We start from the raw sequence: 20,828 nt of genomic DNA, 5'->3' as shown, positions 1-20,828 counted from the left end.
AAACTAGCCTTCCTTCCCTGGACTCTGTCTACACTTCTCGCTGCCTCGGTAAAGCAGCCAGCATAGTCAAAGACCCCACCCACCCACCCCGGATATTCTCTCTCCTCCCCTCTCCCATCGGGCAGAAGATACAAAAGCCTGAAAGCATGTACCACCAGCTTCTATCCCGCTGTTATAAGACTATTAGACAGTTCCCTTGCACGATAAAATGGACTCTTGACCTCACAATCTACCTCGTTGTGACCTTGCACCTTATTGTCTACCTGCAGTGCACTCTCTCTGTAGCTGTGATACTTTATTCTGCATTCTGTGTTGTTTTACCTTGTTCTACCTCAATGCACTGTGCAATGAATTGATCTGTATGAATGGTATTTAAGACAAGCTTTTCACTGTACCTCAGTACATGTGACAATAATAAAACAATTCCAGTTCTAATTTTTTTTGTTTCATCTCTATAGTTTCTTTCTTCTGGATTTGGATTCAGGGAGAGTGACCTTACTGTAATGCTCTCTTGTATCTGTATGTAGTTGTCAACCTTGTGATCTCTCTTGTTTTTTGAGGCATTCAGTGAAGCTCTGGACCAGGCAACTGAGCACTTCATCCAGGCTGATACTGAGGGTGAGCTACAGGGCTGGAAGTGTTAACTCTGATAGGATAATAAACCTATAAGCTGAAGAATAAGGGGGGCATTAGTTACTCGTCTCATTGCAACTTGCAGGACCTTGCTGTATACAATTTGGCTACTGCATTTCCAACAGAGACCACAATTCATACGTGCTTCTTTGAGAATATAGATGTTCAGACGTCATTCTGTGATAGGCTCAAAAGAAATATAAAACCGTTCCATTAATTTTCTGGAGCAGCTTGTCTTTCTGTGAACTGGCCTTTCACAACTTCAAGATATCCTAAGGTGCTTTACACCTAACAATGTATTTTAGAAGCTTAGTCACTGTTGTGAGAAACACAACAGGCAGTTTAGACACAGCAAATTTCTCAACGAGCAGTGCATTAATGAGCAGATCATCCATTGTGGTGAGGTTGATTGAGGGATAAAGTTAGACCAGGATATGTGGTAGAACTTCCCTGCTCTTCTCTGTAGCCCTGCCTTGGAATCCTTAATATAGTTCACAAGGACAACACCACCTCTCACAGTGCAGCTCTCTCATCACAAATCTGCCATCTCTGATGGAATAATACATTAACTCCAAACTGGTGTCAGTTGGGTTGATGGTACCAAGAAATGTTCTTCTAAATAGAGGCCTTAAAACAATATTGAATGTTTTTAAAAGAACAATGGTGATGAACTTTTTATACAGTGCATTATTTTAGTATAAAAGATCATGAATTCTGGAAAGCGCCACCCAATTTTGTCATCAAGCTACCTCTGCCTGTGAAAACTCCACAGTATCTGCCTTGGGTCTAATTACAGAAGGGGGATGGGTAGTTGAAGTTAAGGTGTATCTATATCTAGCAGAATAAGTTCTAAATAGCTTTCCCAGTTTGGTTGAATACTACTGCACTAAACACTGGGTGATCACTGAATGAAATTCTGTTAAAAGCACTTTATAAATACAAGTTGTTACTGTTTTGCATCAGGAAGGAAGTGTGATATTTGCCTTAAGTTCATGCATGTGAAGACATGTATGTTTTTATTTAAATGCTTTCAAATGGTGACAGGATCAGATTAATAGAAAGCGGTTAAAATCTTTAAGGTTATGAGAGTTTTCCTGTAATTACTACTATTATGTAAGCTACAAGGATTACTGTGTGGCAGCTCCATCACACAATGACTTTCTCTCATGTGCATCAGAGCAGCTTGCCTTGAGAAACATGTTTTTTTAAAGAGCATATCATTTCAAAATCTGTCTGTTCAACAATAGCACCTGTTGCTACCAAATTAGCTGTTTTTCTAATGTAGAGGTTGTAGCTTTGACTTGAGGCACACCCTAACAAAAAAGAGGGAAGGTACTATTTCCTCCCACTTTAAAACTGTTCGGTGGCTGTCAGTCCTGCTCCCCATTGCACTGAGCCAGCACCTCATGAGTGGCTCTCCTTCCCACGAGCTGTTTCCTCCCACAGAATGTCCTTCACAGGTGTTGAAAGAAGCAAATAGGGTTCCCTGCAGGAAATACCTCGTCAAAAAATACCTCGTCAAAAAACAGTTGGCACTGCCAACTGTTGACCACAGTAAGCCACATGGTGCTGGCCAGAGAGAGGATTAACTATCTGCCACTTAATGCTTGGTACTTCAATGCATCCACTTCCACTCCTCTGATGCATAGCTTGCTCTCAGCTCTAGATGTACTGCAAGAGAGTTGAATAGTGCTGAAAAGAGAATTTGTGGTCTCCTTCTATCCGCCATCTGCAATTGACAAATGCACTGAATTTTTGTGCTTTGAATCAATACTTCCAGTGTGTATGTGTCACAGAATTCTATGCAAAATGCAATCTTGTTCAATTTACTCACTTTTCAGGAAGTAGCCAATGAATCAGAATCAGATTTATTATCACTGACTTATATGACATGAAATATGTTGTTTTGTGGCAGCAGTAGTGCAAAGACATTAAATTACTATGAATTATAAAAATAAATAGTGCAATAAAAAAAGGAATAACAAGGTAGTGTTCATGTGTTTGTGGACTGTTTAGAAATCTGATGGCAAAGGGGAAGAATCTGTTCCTGAATCATTGAGTGTGGGTCGTCAGGCTCCTGTACCTCCTCCCCAATGGTAGTTATGAGGAGAGGGCATGTCCCGGATGGTGAGGGTCCTTAGTGATGGATGCCGCCTTCTTGAGGCACTGTCAATGCCCAGATGGTTGGAGTCATACCTCACATGAAGAAAGATGGATGTGGCTGTTGGAGGTCAGTCATTCCAGCCCAGGGAGTCACTGCAGGAGTTCTTCAGGATAATATCCTAGACCCAACCATCTTGAACTGCTTTGTCAGTGACTTTCCTTCCATCATAAGGTCACAAGTAGGGACCTACCTTGAAAATTGCTCGAGTCCATTCACAAAATAAAGCCTGCATGTAACAAGATCCAGACAACATTCAGGAGTGGACGTGGATTGAGTATTCGTTAATGGACAGAAGAGAAAGTAAAAAAATAAATGGGTCACTTTGAGGTTGGGAGGTTGTGACTGATGGGGTACCTCAGGGATCAGTGCCAGTGCCCCAGTGCACAATCTCTTCAGTGATTTGTTTCAGGGATCAAGGATAAATATATCCAACTTTGCTGCTGATACAAAACTGGGTGGCAGTGTGCACTTTGCAGAAGTTCCAAAGAAGCTTCACAAGAAAATAGGAGCGGGAGAAGGCCATCAGGCCCTTTGAGCCTGCCCCACCATTCAATATGATCATGGCTGATCTATGCTGGCCTCAACCCCTCTTCTGTGCCAATTCCACAGAGCCCTCAATTCCCTAATCTTTCAAAAAATTATCTACCCTTCTTTAAATATCTCAACCAAGATAAGACAGGCTAAGACAATGGGTAACAACAAGGCAGGTGGAATTTAATTTGGAAGAACGTGAGGTCATTCACATGGATAGAAAAAAAATAGAACGGTTGAGTATTTTTTTATAAGTGGTGAATAAATGAAAGGTGTTGCTGTTTTGAGAGACCTAGGTGTCTTCGTACTGGATGTTATAGCTATAGCAAGCAATCAGGAAGACAAATGGTATAATAGACAAATTGGCAATTATAGCAAGAGCATTTGAGTACAAAAGTAAAGTTGATTTACTCCAGTTATGTAGGGCCCTGGTGAGACCACATCTGGTGTACAGGCTGTCCCTGGGTAATGAAAGGGTTCCGTTTTTATAGACATCCTTCAGTCGATCTGTCTATAAGCCGGAAAACACACAAAAATCACTCGTTATGGTCAGCATACCTCCACAGTGTTGTAAAGAATGGCATCAAAGCCACATAAGATTGATAAGAAAGAACAATTAGGGAAACTAATTCTGCTGTTTAGACAAATTAACATATATATGTACGTATGTCAGATTTTTGAATTTAGTATTAGTATGGGAGCTCGTCTTTATGTAGGGGTGCCTATAAGTCAGACATTTGCAACCTGGAGATGAACTGTATTGTGTTCTTATGTAAGTGACAAATAACATCCATGCCACAAAAGTCCAGACAATGACCATCTCCAACAAGAGGGAGTCTAACCACCTACCCTTGACATTCAGTGGCATTGCCTTCACCAAGTCCTCCACTATCAATGTCCTGGCATTCAGGTAACCTCAGAAAGTTTGATGTTTCAGTGTATTAAAACGCCTCACTTTCTTTTATAGAAAGAGTATCCTGTCTGTTAAGTGCTCCTGACACCATTTTTGATTATAAGACCCCAAATTACACCAACCCAACCCATTTACATCAGGACTTCGCATGCAGCAGACAGAGAAGACTTCTGTCCCATTGGCTGGGATGGGTTTGAACATAGGTCTCGAGGGGTGGTCTAGGTCCCTGTGCCATCTTGTGGCACAGAGAGTATTTTCTGTAGCTTTTCCTTTGATTAATATTAAGAATTAGTCTTGAATGAACAACGTACAGTGCTTGCATGAAGTGTGGGAAGAGTGTGAGGTGACCCACTTCAGTAGAGGAAACAAAAATCCAGAATATTTCTTAGAGTCATGGAGTTATGCAGCATGGAAACAGGCCCTTCGGCCCAACTCGTCCATGCCGACCAAGTTGCCCAACCAAGCTGGTCCCATTGCCTGTTCTTGGCCCATATCCCTCTCAACCTTTCCTATCCACGTACCTGACCAAATGTCTTTTAAATGCAGTAACTGTACCCACCTCTACCACTTCCTCTGACATCTCGTTCCATATACGCATCACCCTCTGTGTGAAAAAGTTGCCCCTCAGGTCCATTTTAAATCTGTCCTGTCTCACTTTAAACCTATAAATGCTAAAAGATTGGAAATGTTGATGTTCAGAAGGACCTGGGGTCTTTGTACAGAAACTAACATGCAGGTGAAGCAGGCAATTAGAAAGACAATGCAAGCATTTGAGTACAGGAGCACAATTATGTAGGGCCTTGGAACATGTTGTTCCATTTTGGTCTACTTATCTCAAGAGGGAATGAAGCTAAGATTTGCCAAACTGATTCCTGGGATGGTGGGTGTGTCATATGAGGAGAGGGTGTTGAGTAGGTTAGGCCGACGGTCTTTAGAGTTTAGAAGAATGAGAGGTGACCTCATTGAAACGTATGAAGTTCTCAGAGCACCAGACAGGGTAAGTACAGGGAGGATGTTTCTCCTACCTGAGGAGTCCAGAACTAGAGATCACCGTCTCAAAATAGAGGGGAGCCATTTCTTCACTCAATGTATAGTGAATCTTTGGAATTCACAGCTGAGAATCCCTGTGGAATCTTGTTCATTGATTACATTCCAAAGGGATTGATAGATTTCTATAGATGAGAGAAATCAATGTATATGGGGATAGGGCAATAAAATGGTTTTCAAAGATTCACCAGACTAGTTTCTGAAATGGCAGGTCTGTCATATGAGCAGAGATTGAGTAGGTCAGGCCTCTAATTCTTAGAATTTGGAAGACAGAGAGGTGATCTCATTGAAACATAAAATTCTGGGAGGGACAGGGTGTGTCCAGCGATGATGTTTTCTCTGGCTGGGGAGTCTAGCTGTTGGCATTATAGTCTCAAAATATTCAACATTTCTGTTTTCTCTAGTGAATTGGAAGACCTCATATTTTTACCACACTTTGCACTTCATTCATTCCTTTCAATACCAATTCTTGATACCAATCAAAGGATCTTGTTGAATGGTAGAGCAGACTGAGGGGCTGAATGGCCTACGTCTGCCCCTATTTCTCATGTTCTTAACAACAAGACTACAGTGAAAGTCTGACAGTCTGCAATCTCAAATATTTCCTGGAATATTTTGGGAATTTGTTGTCAGCTTTATCTATAGAGGGCTTGATTTAAAAAAAATTAACAAAAAAATGCAGAACTGACAAACATTGCTTTACTTTTCTTTTAACACATAAACATCTGAGCAGACAATAAATGCCAGCCATGTGAAAAATTTACATATTGATTCATTTTGTTTCCCACTTGTGGAATTTACAGTGCTCACGTAGACTACTGACTGATCCTGTTTTATCTGGGAGATTTGCAGTCCTGTAACATGTTGGTTGAGTGTGGTAAATTTTAGTAAGTTAATGTGATTTTGAATGTGTAAATGCTGTTATGACTGATTTCAATTTCGCAGTGCTTTATAGAGACTGATAGCTGATGCACCACTTGACCGAAGTACTTGTTAAAAAGAATTGAAGTACACTAAAAAAACAAAAAAAACTTTACTAAATTAAATCAAAAATAATACTTGCAGAATCAAATGAGCTCTTTTAGTTGACGCTTTCTTCCCATCTCAGCTCTTAATCCAGCAACTGCCTGCATGCCCACTACCCAGTTAAATGAGCTATCCATGCTGGTGTACATTTCAGCAGATATCAGGCAAAGAGTCACAGCACAGAAACAGGCCCTTCGGCCCAACTGGTCCATGCTGACCAAGATTCCCATCTAAACTCATCCCCAACCCTGGGAAAAAGACTGTGCGCACTGACCCTATCTATGCACTTCATGATTTTATGCACCTCTATAAACTCACACCTCATTCTCCTACGCTCCAATGAATAATTTATCAACCTCTCTCCATAACTCAGTCCCTCGAGTCCCAGCAAATCTCCTCTGCACTCTTTCCAGCTTAATAGCATCTTTCCTGTAGCAGGGTGACCAAAACTGAACACAATATTCCAAATGCAGCCTCACCAACTCTTGTACAACTGCATTTTTTAAAGTGTGAAAGCATTGCTGATGGATAATCAAAATAGATTAGTTTCAGGTTGGTTGATCTTGCAAACATCCAGCTTTCAAAGGTTGATTTATCGTTCTTATGTTCAGGTCCCGCTGTTGCCTTTCCCCTCACTCCATAACCTCCTCCTGTCTCACAACCCTCTCAGAATCTCACATTTGTCTAACTTTGTCCTTGTGTGCCTCTTTCAAACACCCTACTTTGGGAGGCCATGCCATAATGAAACAGGCTCCAAATGCTTTCACTTCCCACCCTCCCTTCTTCCCCAGATCGTCATCTCTCTTTCCCCTTTAAAGGCACTTCTAAAAACCTATTTCTTGTCCATGCCCACGACACCTTTTCATTTTCTATGGAAACTTGTCTGATTAAGTACCAATGCTAGGGGCAAAGGATCTTCATAAAACAAATGGTTGATGTTTTGCATCATGAGAAAATATGACAGATCTTTAATTTAGGAATGCAAAGCTAACTATAAGATAAGATTTCTTTATTAGTCACATGTACATTGAGTCACATGAAACACACTGAGTCATGATTCAGTGTTAAAAACTATTTTATTAATCACTACTTATGATAATACGAAAAATAAAAGTAAAAATGTTAGTATGTTAGAAGTAAAAATGTTAAACCTTGAACATTAACCCCAAAAACTAAACTCTTCGTGTGTGTGTGCGGCAAAGTCCCAAACTCCAAGTCCAGGAATGGTTCTTAAAGTTCAGTTCCGCAAGCCGTAAGGTGAAACATGAGCAAAGGCTTCTTCAACGACCACCGTTGTCTGAAGATAAGACGTAGATGTAGAGAACATAGAGAGAGTAATTACGAAGTCCAAATGTTCCACGATGGAACCCAAACGACACTTCAGTGTTTACTCGGTAGTGACTTCCTCACCCTGAAAAGTATCTGAATCGTGGTCGTCCACACAAATACCTGTTTCCTTCTACAGGTCAGCAACAAAGTGAACTCCACCGGATTACTTCCAATTTCCATACATGGATTTCAATGGCAGACACAGTTATTGTTTCTCATCCATCGATAGAGAAACTAGAAGGCTGGTGTCTCTCTCCCTTCTCTCTCTCTCCTCTCTCCCTCTTCGACTGACTTCTTCAACAACATCATTACGTCCTTTATCTTCTGTTGACGTAAGCACGCCACACACACACGCACGCACACACACACTCTATCTTAAAGGGACATTCACCGAGTCCGTAACAACATCGAGACACACAGTGAAATGCATCTTTTGCGTAGAGTGTTCTGGGGGCAGCCTGCAAGTGTCGCCACTCTTCCGACACCAACATAGCATGCCCACGACTTCCTAACCCGTACGTCTTTGGAATGTGGGAGGAAACTGGAGCATCCGGAAGAAACCCATGCAGACACGGGGAGAACGTACAAACTCCTTACAGACAGTGGCTGGAATTGAACCTGGGTCGCTGGCGCTGTAATAGTGTCACACTAACCACTACACTACCATGCCTGCCTTTTAAAAATTTACCAGAGATGAAAAGATCTAATCAACTCAGAACAATTAAACTACTTAGGGTTATGAAACAGTTATCCCATAAATACTGTTGTATATACTGTATAATAATTGTAAAAACTGTTTAACTAAATGTCTGTAATTTGTGTGGTAATGCTTTTTACCCTGGTTATTATTGGTTTCCACAGACGGCTTAGCACCGTGGTGGCTTGAGTGTGGTACTGTTTCTGCTAGTGGATTTTGTTAGTGGAATAATTACCAACAACTTTTGTAATACATTGGATACTAATTTAGAAGAGAAACTTTTGAATTATTGCTCTGGTAATTCAGGTTATTTATTACCTGTATTGCTTAGTGAGGAGATTTTTGAAGGAATAGATGAGGAGAGGAACTGTTCAGTTTATGAAGGGCTGTAACTTGATGATTATGCATATGCCTCCTGCTCCATGTTTATGAATCATAGAACATTACAGCACAATACAGGCCCTTCGGCCCACCATGTTGTGCCGACCTTTAAAACTCACCTAAGACTAGCTAACCCCTTCCTCCCACATATCCCTCTATTTTAAATTCCTCAATATGCTTATCTAGCAATCTCTTGAATTTGACCAATGTACCTGCATCCACCACCACCCCAGGCAGCGCATTCCATGCCCCAACCACTGGATAAAAAACCTTCCTCTGATATCTCCCTTGAACTTTCCACCCATTACTTTAAAGCCATGCCCTCTTGAATTGAGCATTGGTGCCCTGGGAAAGAGGCGCTGGTTGTCCACTCTATCTATTCCTTTTAATATTTTGTACACCTCTATCATGTCTCCCCTCATCCTCCTTCTCTCCAAAGAGTAAAGCCCTAGCTCCCTTAGTCTCTTCTCATAATGCATACTCTCTAAACCAGGCAGCAGCCTGCTAAATCTCCTCTGCACCCTTTCCAATGCTTCCACATCCTTCCTATAATGAGGCGACCAGAACTGGACACAGTACTCTAACTTAAATGTTTTATCAGATCATCTAATTAATGTGTGATGGGGCAAGGAAAGGGGACCTGCTAGATTGCTCTTGCATAGAGCCGGCAAAAAGTCATTGAGCTGAATAGCTGCCTCCTGTTTTGTAACTCTTCTGTGATTCCGGGTGTAATGTGTAGTGTTTAAAGAGTTTTGCTAATTATGCTTTGTAAAAGAGCGAGCAAACTCTTTAATAGTCTGCCCACATGATGCTCTATAGTCAACTCCTCATATCACTATCAGTACCAGTGTAACCAACAGTTGTCTTTCAGTTGTGACTTTAAATTAAGACTCTACCTTCACTGGAAAAAGATACCGTGATTGGAGAAGGTTCAGACCAATATTTATCCCTAAACTAATACACTAGCTTAGATTGGGATAGAAATTTGTCCTCAATTACTTACTCTGATTGCATTATACAATATTAACAGTGAGGTATGCTCCGCTTTCAAAATCCTTTGGAAATGGTGACACTTCAGTGGAGCTGAATTTCAGAAGCAAAGAACAATGTATTAACACAAATGAATTTGAGATAAATGACCATCATCACATTCCTGTTTGAGGGACATTGTAACACTCAGTACACAAATAAGTACATCGGGTCTTTCGAGAGACTGTTAGATAGGTATATGGAGCTGAGTAAAATAGAGGGCTATGGGTAAGCCTAGTAATTTCTAGGGTAGAGACATGTTCGGCACAGCTTCGTGGGCCGAAGGGCCTGAATTGTGCTGTAATTGTTCTATGTTCTACGTTCTGTCATTATTCCGAATTCTCTAGACCAGAGATGGCTGGAGGCTGAATCAAAGCCGAGACAGAAGGGAAGTCAAATATTACCTGGAACAGATGGCAAAGTGGAGCTAAAGCCATGGGCTCATTAAATGACAAAGGAGGCTCAAGGGACTGAATGGCCTACTTCTGCATCTATTTCTTATACTCTTATTGGCTATAACTCTGGGATAGCCAAAGGTAGTGAAAGGTGATATTTGAATGCAAAATCTTTTTGCTTTAGATTTGCGCAATATGCAGGGCAAGACTTTGCAGCGTCAGTGTGAAAATTGTTTGAGGTACTGCAGTGGTATAGGATGCATCTAAGTTTGGGGTTGGTGCTTGCAGGCAAGAATACCTAAATACAGAAACAACATTGTGTAGTAGCACTGTGAAAAGTTTTCAAGATACTGGTAGATTTATTGGGGCATTGGTAACTTAGATGATATACTGTGTCCTTACAAGAGTTATGCCATAAAGTGCAAATGGTTGTATTTTAGAGTCAAGATATCAAATACAGGTTAAGGGATCATCTAGCCAGTTCCGAATTCAGTTGTTCCACTGTTGGTTCCTTCTCCCATGTCATTTGAACACATTTACAGCCTGGGTTTTCTATTTTAGGAAAAGAGCTCTGATTCTTAATGGTTTGATTCGAGAAATGTTGCTTGAGGCTCTCGATTTCTTTCGAGAACTGTAATGCAAAGCGAATTGTATGTTTATACTGAATGAAGATCACAATTTATTTCTTTGCATCCAGAAATCTATCGTAACCAGGGGGCTGCATCTAGCAGAGATCCTATATTTCTTTCTTCAGTAAAAAAAAAGCTACGATTTTTTGTTTTGCCTTTGGCAGCTCAAGATGAATGCATCCTGGCAGCTTTACCAACATTTAAAGGATTAAGTTTCATTAGAGTTCTACGATTATACAATTTTTCAATAAGGAGCCCATTGTATCTGCTCTCTAAGAGTATTAGGCAACAGATAATGTAAGTAGGTTTACTGAGTTGTGCAGGTATACACAGCATTGGGTGGTTAAGGAGTTGTTATCCCATTGTCTTTGCCTTCTTATGCAGTCCCTTGGGATTGAGGATGATTTGCTTCAACTCCTGTTGTCTGGGTTCGGAAGTGACTGATGGGACTGGTAGACTCTACTGGAGATAGGGCAGGAGGTGCCGGATGAATCAAGTGGGTGTTTTTTTGCGAGCTGTTGTACTCCTTATGTTGTTTATGCACAAAGAGTGCAACACCTCACAAACTACCCACCCACCTGACTTTTCAGGCACCTTTTGCCCTACCTCTGGTTTCTGTATGCTCCTGACACATGCCCTTGAGGTTTTCAGTGCCATCCCAAAAGCTCCTCCACTTTGAGTGGCCATGAGCTAGGGTTCCCACGATTCAATGGGGAACTTTTTAACATGCGCTACTGGACCTGGAATTACCACGGCTGCTGGCACCAGACTTGCCCTCCAATGGATCTTCGCTAAAGGACTTAAAGTGCACTCGTTCCAATTACAGGGCCTCGAAAGAGTCCTGTATTGTTATTGACAAGGAGGCATTGAGAACATCCTTGAATCTTTTCCTCTGTCCATCTGGTAACCTTTTCCTGTGACAGAGCCTGGAAGAGAGCCATTAACAGTACAGGAGCTGCAGGAAATTAGAATGATACTTGGTGTTCCTTGAGTAATACTATAGTAACACTATAGTTTTCTTGTAGTATTTTAATTTGCTAATTGTTATCCAAGTTCCTGGCTATGCCAATGTTTGCAAAATTAGACTCTTGAAGTGTTTAAAAATACTTCTGAGCAAATCTGAGGTGTTTGTACACTGCTTTCACTCCCAATATTTCAACATGAACAGAGTATCTTCTTTAGTCTTTTGTTTCTGCAGAGAATAAAGCTAAACATTTTGTACCCTGTATAAACCCATTTTAAAGGTGTAGGATAGCTTCCAACACAAAAGGAAAGCTATTTGGCTGTAGCTTTTATTTCCTTTCTCCTTCTAATTCCTGTTCCTCTAGGTGGATTTTTTTAATATATCAATTTATTCATGGGATGTGAGATTCACGGGCAAAGTTAGTACTTCGTTCTCAAGCTGATTGCCTTTGAAGGTGTGCTGATGGGCTGTCACCTTAAATCGCTGTTGTGTGCACACCACAGGTCTGCTCAGATATAAAACTCAAACCCTGACCTGGCCAATCCAGACCGAACTAGCCTAAGGATTTGTAATTTTTTCTTTGTTTGATCTGACCTGACCTGACCCAATCCATAGGTGTTTGCAAGCAAGTGGCCAGGCTACACATACATTGCTATTGTTCAATAAAAAGGATGTGGGTTAGTGCTAAGCAAGTCACCTTGACCCGACCCAACCTAACCCCACCATTCTATCAGAATAGACACCTGACCTGACTCAAACCAATGGATACAGTTGGATCGCATTGTACTGGGGTCAGGTAGCCGGGCTGTAGCTTGTACACAAGAAAGACTGCAGATGTTGGAAATCTGGAGCAACACACAAGCTCTGGAGGAACTCAGCGGGTCAGGCAGCATCTATGGAGGGAAATGAAAATTTGACGTTCCAGGCCGAGACCTTCCATCAGGATTGGAAAGAAAGAGGGGAGACAGCCAGTATAAAACCCCCTCCCGCACCCTTTTATTCTGGCTTCTGCCCTCTTTCTTTCCAGTCCTGATGAAGGGTCTTGGCCCGAAATGCCAACTGTTCATTTCCCTCCATAGATGCTGCCTGACCTGCTGAGTTCCTCCAGCACTTTGTGTATTGCTGTAGTTTGTACACTATGCTTGACTTTGATACAGTTTACAGCTCAATAAACCTCTCCCAGAGGGCTATTAAGAGTCAACCAATTTGCTGTGATTGTTAAGGTGCATCCAGGGTAACCTGGGTGAGGATGGCACATTTTAGTGAACTAGTTGGGTTACTGATACTAGTATTCTATTGAAAAGAGCAAAATTCAGTCACTATTTAACTGAATTTAGTATTGGTTTATTATTGTCACCTGTACCAAGGTACAGTGAAAAGCTTGTCTTACAAACCGATGGTACAGGTCAATTCATTACACAGTGCAGTTACATTGAGTTAGTACAGAGTGCCTTGAAGTAGTACAGGTAAAAACAATAACAGTACAGAGTAAAGTGTCACAGCTACAGAGAAAGTGCAGTGCAATAAGATGCAAGGTCACAACAAGGTAGATCGTGAGGTCATAGTCCATCTCATCGTATAAGGGAACCGTTCAATAGTCTTATCACAGTGGGGTAGAAGCTGTCCTTAAGTCTTGTGGTACATGCCCTCAGGCTGCTGTATCTTCTACCCGATGGAAGAGGAGAGAAGAGAGAATGTCCCGGGTGGGTGGGGTCTTTGATTATGCTGGCTGCTACACCAAGACAATGAGAGGTAAAGACAGGGTCCAAGGAGGGGAGGCTGGTGTCCGTGATGCACTGGGCTGTGTTCACAACTCTCTGCAGTTTCTTGCTGTCCTGAGCAGAGCAGTTGCCGTACCAAGCCATGATGCATCCAGATAGGATGCTTTCTATGGTGCATCGGTAAAAGTTGGTGAGAGTCAAAGGGGACAAACCAAATTTCTTTAGCCTCCTGAGGAAGTAGAGGCGCTGGTGAGCTTTCTTGGCTGTGGTATCTACGTGATTTGACCAGGACAGGCTGTTGGTGATGTTCACTCCCAGGAACTTGAAGCTCTCAACCCTTATTACCTTATCTACCTTATCCTACTGCCATGAAGAAACTTCACCTTCTGTCTCTGAGTCACCAGTCCTACATTTTGAGAAAGGATCAGCACCATGGTACATTTGCTGGACATAGCCACTTTAGTTGCCATATGCTTGGAGGACCAGAGCTGGCTCCAACTGTAGACTCGGTAACCTATGCAGGCAATGCGTACACACCAACCTATGCACACAGTGCACATGTTTATTCTGTGCTACAGAGGTTGCTGGATAGCAAATCAGTAGTACTCCTACATTAATCATCCTTGTGATCACCCACCCTCATCCCACTTGCCTCTCCCACCTTCCGCGAGGAAGGTTGTTGTGTTTTTGTAGGCGTTTTGACTGAAGTTATCAAACAGGAATCAAGGGTAAAGGATTTTTGGACCAAAAGGCAATAAAGGATTGTTGGGAATAGCCAGGGAAGTAGAAGGAGGCCAGGATCTGAGCAGTCATGATTTTGTTGAACAGGCTGAATAGGAACTAGAAAGGTAAGTGGCGCCTGAGTTTTCATTGCCAGAGAATTTGCATGCGAGAGGCAAGATTTTTACTGAAATTAAATAGGGTCCTGGTGAGGCCACACCTGGAACATCATGCACAAGTCTGATATCCCTACCAGATTTCAGGGACGGAGGATATCATGCGAGGAGAAATTAAGCTATTCTAAAGTTCAGAAGAATGAGAGAGGACCTCATTGAAGCAAACAAAATTCTTGTGGCCTTGACAGGGTAGATTCAGGGATGACCTTTTCCCTGGCTGGGGTGTCACAATCTCAATATAAGGAGCCAGCCATTCATTGGCAGAGATGGGATTAACTATTCACCCAGAGGATAGTGAAGGTGAAACATTGGAACTCTCAACCCTAGTAGGTCATGGAAGATCAGTTGCTGAGTATATTCAGGACAAAGATCAATAAATGTTTGGATATTAAAGGGATATGAGGTTAGTGCAGGAACATGGTATTAAGGTAAAACATCAACCATGATATTATTGATTTTGGTGGAGTAGATACAAGCAGTTGTGTGACCTACTCTTGCTTGTATTTCTTATGTTCATGTGAATAGTCCTGCTCCTATTTCCTGTGCTCTGTTATGAGCTTAGAACTTCATAATTTATCGTCAAACATGATTTTTATATTCATACAGGAGACATAAAGGATACTTGACTTAGTTTTGGAGACTGGTTCCACGAACTATTCGGACTGCTCAGTGTTGATGCAATGCTACTGAAATAACACTGAATTTGAGATCTAGTTTCTCCTTATTTATTTTGCTTTGTGTCCTATCATCACCTTTCTTTCAAATTCCAGCACCCTTCCATGCAACCCATGTTACTGATTTTAAACAGTGGAACTAATGCGAACTACCATAAAAGTGAATTTACAGTATTAACTGTTTCCTTTTCAGATCAATGAACTGAGCCATGTTCAGATTCCTGTTATGTTGATGCCAGATGACTTCAAAGCATTCAGCAAGATAAAAGTGGACAATCACCTTTTTAACAAGTAGGTTGACGGTGATTTTCATAGTTTTATTGCGTAGATGAAAAAGGGAGATATCCTCAAGTTTAATGATTTGAACCGGCTGTATTGGACTGTTAAACCTTCATATATAAAGTATACCCAGAATATTCCCTTTGAACTTTATTAAGCACAGAAAGGTCTTCAGAGCTTAAGGGTTTTCTAATATATCAAATTAACTGAAATAAGCAAGTGTTTTTTTAGTTCACAATCTGTGGCATTTGGATTTGGTTTGTTTAAATTTAGATTATTTTTCAATGCCCTAAAGAGGTATCATCACACTCAGGCATGTGTTATTCCTATTTCCTGATACCTTATTATATTCCCAGGACAAGGAACAGGGACTGGGGGAGAAAGGATAGGGGCAAACACTTTCTTGAGAGGACATAGAAAGAATTGGCAAGCTAAACTTGTTTTTTTTTGCATATCCAAATGAAGAACTACAAGAAAAGCACTGATTGAGGTACCACAAACAACTCATCCCCAGAATACTCTTGAATGAAGAATGACATGATGGCAGGACAATGGGACAGAGGACAATGAGAGAAATAGTTTGGAAAAGGACAGGGAGGGAGTGTGTGGCAGTTGTCAATCTAGTAGACTATTAGATAAAGACTTGCAGCTAATCTGTGTAAAAGTAAATACTATCCTAAATGTTGTCGGGATCTAGTGATTGAGTTTTATATAATGAAGAACTGGGCTTCATTACTGTATCCAATGGAAGCCTTTAAAATTATGAAAGGGTTTGATAGGATAGACTTAGAGATGATTTCATTTCTGGGAAGAACTAAATAAATAGGCTTAAATATTATCATCAACAAATCCATTAAGAAACTAAAGAAGATCTTTTTTTTCAGACCAGTGAGTGTTTAGAATGTGGAACTCACTACGGAACGATTGAGGTTGAGATGAGAAAATGTATTTGACAGGAAGCTAAGCAAGTATGAGAAGGAGAAAGGGACAGAAGGGTGCACTAAGAATGGGGGAAGGACATTAGTGTGGAGCATAAGTACCAGCATTGAATAGAGAGACCAAACACCCTGTTCCTGTGTTTCAAATTCTAATTAATTCTATTAGTTCTTTGTCTGAGCCACTGCTTGGCAAACTTCAAAAGCAAGCATTTGAGAATTGAGAGAGATCTTGGAACAGGTTTAAGATGTGTTTGAGATCCAGACAGTCCTCCTTGTTGAAAGGGTATGATGCAGTTATTAAGGGAAATAGTAACTGTGTGGAAATTCAAATTCCTTTTGTGATTTCCTCTCTGTCGCCCTCACTTTTTTTTCTTGGAAGAAATAATAAAGTCACAGTTCCTGGCTGTGAGAGAGAATTTGGGAGGTCCAGCAATAAAATTAGATTTAATTAAGTCTCTTCAGTGTGCTGTTTTGTTCAAGACTGATTCCTGGAGGAAGAGATGCATCAGGCACATTAGCTCTCAGTAATTCATAGGCACTTAGTGTTTTATCAAAAAGTGGTTTAACAACCCCAGTTTGAGGAAACTGTTGATTATGTTTTTTGTAGGGAGAATCTCCCAAGCCGTTTCAAATTTAAGGAGTATTGCCCGATGGTTTTTAGGAATCTGCGAGAGAGATTTTGCATCGATGATCAGGATTACCAGGTTGGTTTCTTTCAGATGTAAGGGTACATGATTTCTTTAACTCCTATTAATTTTACAATTAGATTCTAGGGCTTATTCAGGAACTGAAATTTGTTAAGAGGAGACAGAAGGTAACCAACTTTTGTAAACCAATCACCATCTAAGGCTTTTTTGTGACTTGGATTGGAGTGGACTGCATGATTTATTGGGAGTCACTTTGATTTGTACACTAACCTATTTCAACACTGGGGCCAAAACATTATGTTCTGTGGTTTTGGTAGACCTTGTAATCTAATTGAAACATACAAGATGTTAAAGGGACTTGATGGTATAGATGCTGTGAAGATGTTTCCCCTTCTGGGGAAATCTAGAACTAGAGGGCATAGTCTTGGATAAAGGTTTGGCCATTTAAGATTGAGATGAGGTGGAACTTCTTATCTCAGATAATATAAGAGCATAAGAAATTAAGGCAAGACTAGTCCACTTGACCCCTTGCACCTCCTCCACTGTTAATTAAGATCATGGCTGACTTTTTAACCTCAGTGCCACTTTTCTGTACCCTATTTCCCTTGATTCCTTAAATATCTAAAAGTCTACGACCTTTGTCGTGAATATACTAAGTGACCGAGTCTCCACAGCTGTCTTGGGTGGAGAATGCCAAAGAACTGTTAGCCTGTGGATGAAGAAATTTCTCCTCCACTCTCTCCTGAATGGACTGTCATTTATTTTGAGACGTTGACCCCTGGTTTTACACACCTCAGCCAGGAGAAACATCAACTCTCCATCTACCCTGTCATAATCTATCAGAATTTTGATATTTGTGTATATTTGGAATTCTCTAACCCAGAGAACTGTAGAAGCTGAGTCATTACTTGTATGCAAGGCCCAGATAGATTTTGGTTTGTAGAGGAATCGAGAGTTACAGGCATTAGCAGATAAATGAAGCTGAGTCTAAATCTTGTTGAATGGCAGAGCAGGCTGAAGAGGCATCTGGACTACTCTTATTTTTTCTATATCTCTATTTCAATATATGGTCAGCTTTCTGTCACTAATTGTTGCTTTGACATCAGTGCTTGGCCTGTTTAAGCAGAGATTGATAGGTTCTTGATTGGTAAGGGAGGTGAAGAGTTATGGGGAGAAGGCGGGAAAGTGAGGTTTAAAAAATCTGCCATGATTGAATGGTGGAGCAGACTCGATGGGCTGAATGGCCTAATTCTGCTCCTCTGTCTTATGGTCTATATAATGAAATATAAAAGTTTCAAGTATACAGCTCAGAACTTGTGTTTTTGTTGGGACCACGGCCAACCAGCTCACTTTCTATGCAACCAACATTCTTCCTTCTCTAGAAGAAAGAAATCTCAAAAAAGGAACTGCAGTTTGTGATGTTACTAAAACTAGCGACCACATTACTCATTAGGAGGATGCTAAAATATGAAGGAACTTAATGCTGTTCCCCTTATTATCGTACATTGTATTTTTTGTCCAACTGATTGAAACATACTTGACAGAATGACAAGGTGGTGCCTCCAGAGGAGCTGCTGCCTCACAGCTCCAACCACTTGGGTTCAATCCTGACCTCAGGTGCTGTACATGTGGAGTTTGCACATTCTCCTTTTGATCATGTGGGTTTCCTCCCACATCTCAGATACGTGAGAGTTGGTAGTTTAATTGGCAAATGAGTGGATGAATGGTAGAATCTGAGGGGAGCTGATGGGAAGTGGGGAGAAATGTGGGGGAGAATAAAATCAGATAAGTATAAGATTAGTGTAGACGGCCATTCGATGGTTGGTATGGATGTGATGGGCCGAAGTGCTTCTTTCCGTGCTGAATGACTCTATAGGTTGATTTTTTTCACAACAGGTTTGTTTTTATTTAACATAGAGATGTTAGGTTGTTGAATAGAATGCAGTCTAGGCTCTGGAAATCTTAATCACATAAGAAGCAGGAGATGAAGAAGAGTCATTTGATCCTGCTTTGCTATACAGTAAGATTTGTGCCTCATCCACCAACCCTCAATCTCCTTGGTATCCAAAAATCTCTCACTTAAGTTAAATGTACGAAACTAAGACACGCAGACCAAGGAGGATACGCATGCAGCGGACATCTCCAGTTCCTGATCTCGACTGGAGGACTGACAGCAAGGCGCAAGTCAGCCAGGAACTGCTGCCCAGTGACTCCACCTGCTGGAACCAGAGTAAGGCTGGCCTGATGTGCTTGGGCTCAGGCAACAGCTGCAACCAATACTGTAGCGTCCCTCGCCAGCGTGAGTCATACCTTCAAAGAAGTAAACGAGGAAATGGCGGCAGCAACAGAGGGCTTGACCATTACTAAAGGCTGTGACTAATAAGGTTATCCACACTGCAACATCATCACAGCATAGAGTAGAATCAGAGAAAAGTAGAGCAGTCGGCACATCAAGCCTGAGCCAACTCTTTCGAAAGGCAATATGGATAATCCCATTCTCTCATTTAATATTTTTATTTTGCCTTCATGTATTAACTTAGTTCCCTGTTTAATTAATATTGAATCTAATTTCATCACCCTACTTGGCAATGCATTGCAAACAGTCCGATCAGTAAAACTATACTGGATCTTGCTAATGCCATGGTGATTTGGTGTAACAAACTCATTGAAGGTCACCGTTATATGTATTACCAATTGCATTTTCAGCAGAGTAGAGTCAACAAAATTATTTTGATTCTGGACCTACGAACAGTGTAGGAATGGCATGGGAGATGAGTTGTGTGGTTCAAAAAATGGTTGTGTTTTGTAACTGGTGTTTTGATAGTTAAATAAGAATGGCACCATTATGTTGAAAAGGCAATAGATTGAGGAAACCCAGTGCATTCTTGCTGTATTCATCAAACCAATGATATTTATTTTTCCTCTTTTATTCTGGATATAGGCGGCATTGGCAAGACCAGAAGTTATTACTTGGTATTGGTTTATTATTGTCACTTGTACCAAGGTACAGTGAAAAACTTATCTTGCATACCGATCGTACAGGTCAATTCATTACACAGTGCAGTTACATTGAGTTAGTACAGAGTGCATTGAGGTAGTACAGTGAGATAGTACAGGTAAAAACAATAACAGTACAGAGTAAAGTGTCACAGCTACAGAGAAAGTGCAGTGCAATAAGGTGCAAGGTCACAACAAGGTAGATCCTGAGGACATAGTCCATCTCATCGTATAAGGGAACCGTTCAATAGTCTTATCACAGTGGGGTAGAAGCTGTCCTTAAGTCTGGTGGTACGTGCCCTCAGGCTCCTGTATCTTCTACCTGATGGAAGAGAAGAGAAGAGAGAATGTCCCGGGTGGGTGGGGTCTTTGATTATGCTGGCTGCTTCGCCAAGGCAGCAAAAGGTAAAGACGGAGTCCAAGGAGGGGAGGCTGGTGTCCGTGATGAGCTGGGCTGTGTCCACAGCTCTCTGCAGTTTCTTGTGGTCCTGGACAGAGCAGTTGCCGTACCAAGCCGTGATGCATCCAGATAGGATGCTTTCTGTGGTGCATTGATAAAAGTTGGTGAGAGTCAAAGGGGACAAACCGAACTTGTTCTTAGTTTGGGAAGGTGAGACACTTACTTTGAACTGCTGCAGCCTTGGTTTTATTCTTTGTAGTGATCAGGCGAGTCATTTCGGAGGACAATATGAGTTGATCACATTGCTTTAGGTCAATCCCTGCAAGATGGCAGGCTGCCTTTCCTGAAAGACATGAATCAGCCTCGAGTTTCAGCAACAACCTGACAGTTTCATAGTGACTAATATTTGTGTTTCTTTTATTTTCAATTCTGGTCAAGAAAGATGTAAAAGGGTACATGTAGAGAAAACATTTCCACTTATGGGGAAGACCAAAACTTTGGGTCTGGTGGTCACTAAAGAAGCTAGCAGGGAATTCAG

The 20,828-nt window shown here is 41.2% G+C and overlaps 1 protein-coding gene across 4 annotated transcripts in view; it reads left to right on the top strand.

Moving 5' to 3' along the window:
- LOC127583083 (phosphatidylinositol 5-phosphate 4-kinase type-2 beta) overlaps positions 1–20,828 on the top strand; it is a 113,199-nt gene that overhangs the window by 24,321 nt on the left and 68,050 nt on the right. For all 4 annotated transcript variants that reach the window (XM_052038831.1, XM_052038830.1, XM_052038829.1 and 1 more), the window contains exons 2-3: positions 15,223–15,320; positions 16,854–16,950. In XM_052038831.1, coding sequence (XP_051894791.1) covers positions 15,223–15,320; positions 16,854–16,950 — 195 coding nt within the window. The remainder of the gene's footprint in view (positions 1–15,222; positions 15,321–16,853; positions 16,951–20,828) is intronic.

Source organism: Pristis pectinata, chromosome 25, assembly GCF_009764475.1.
Source record: "Pristis pectinata isolate sPriPec2 chromosome 25, sPriPec2.1.pri, whole genome shotgun sequence".
NCBI classification, from domain to species: Eukaryota; Metazoa; Chordata; class Chondrichthyes; order Rhinopristiformes; family Pristidae; genus Pristis; species Pristis pectinata.
This window is presented reverse-complemented; position numbering and strand designations above follow the sequence as displayed.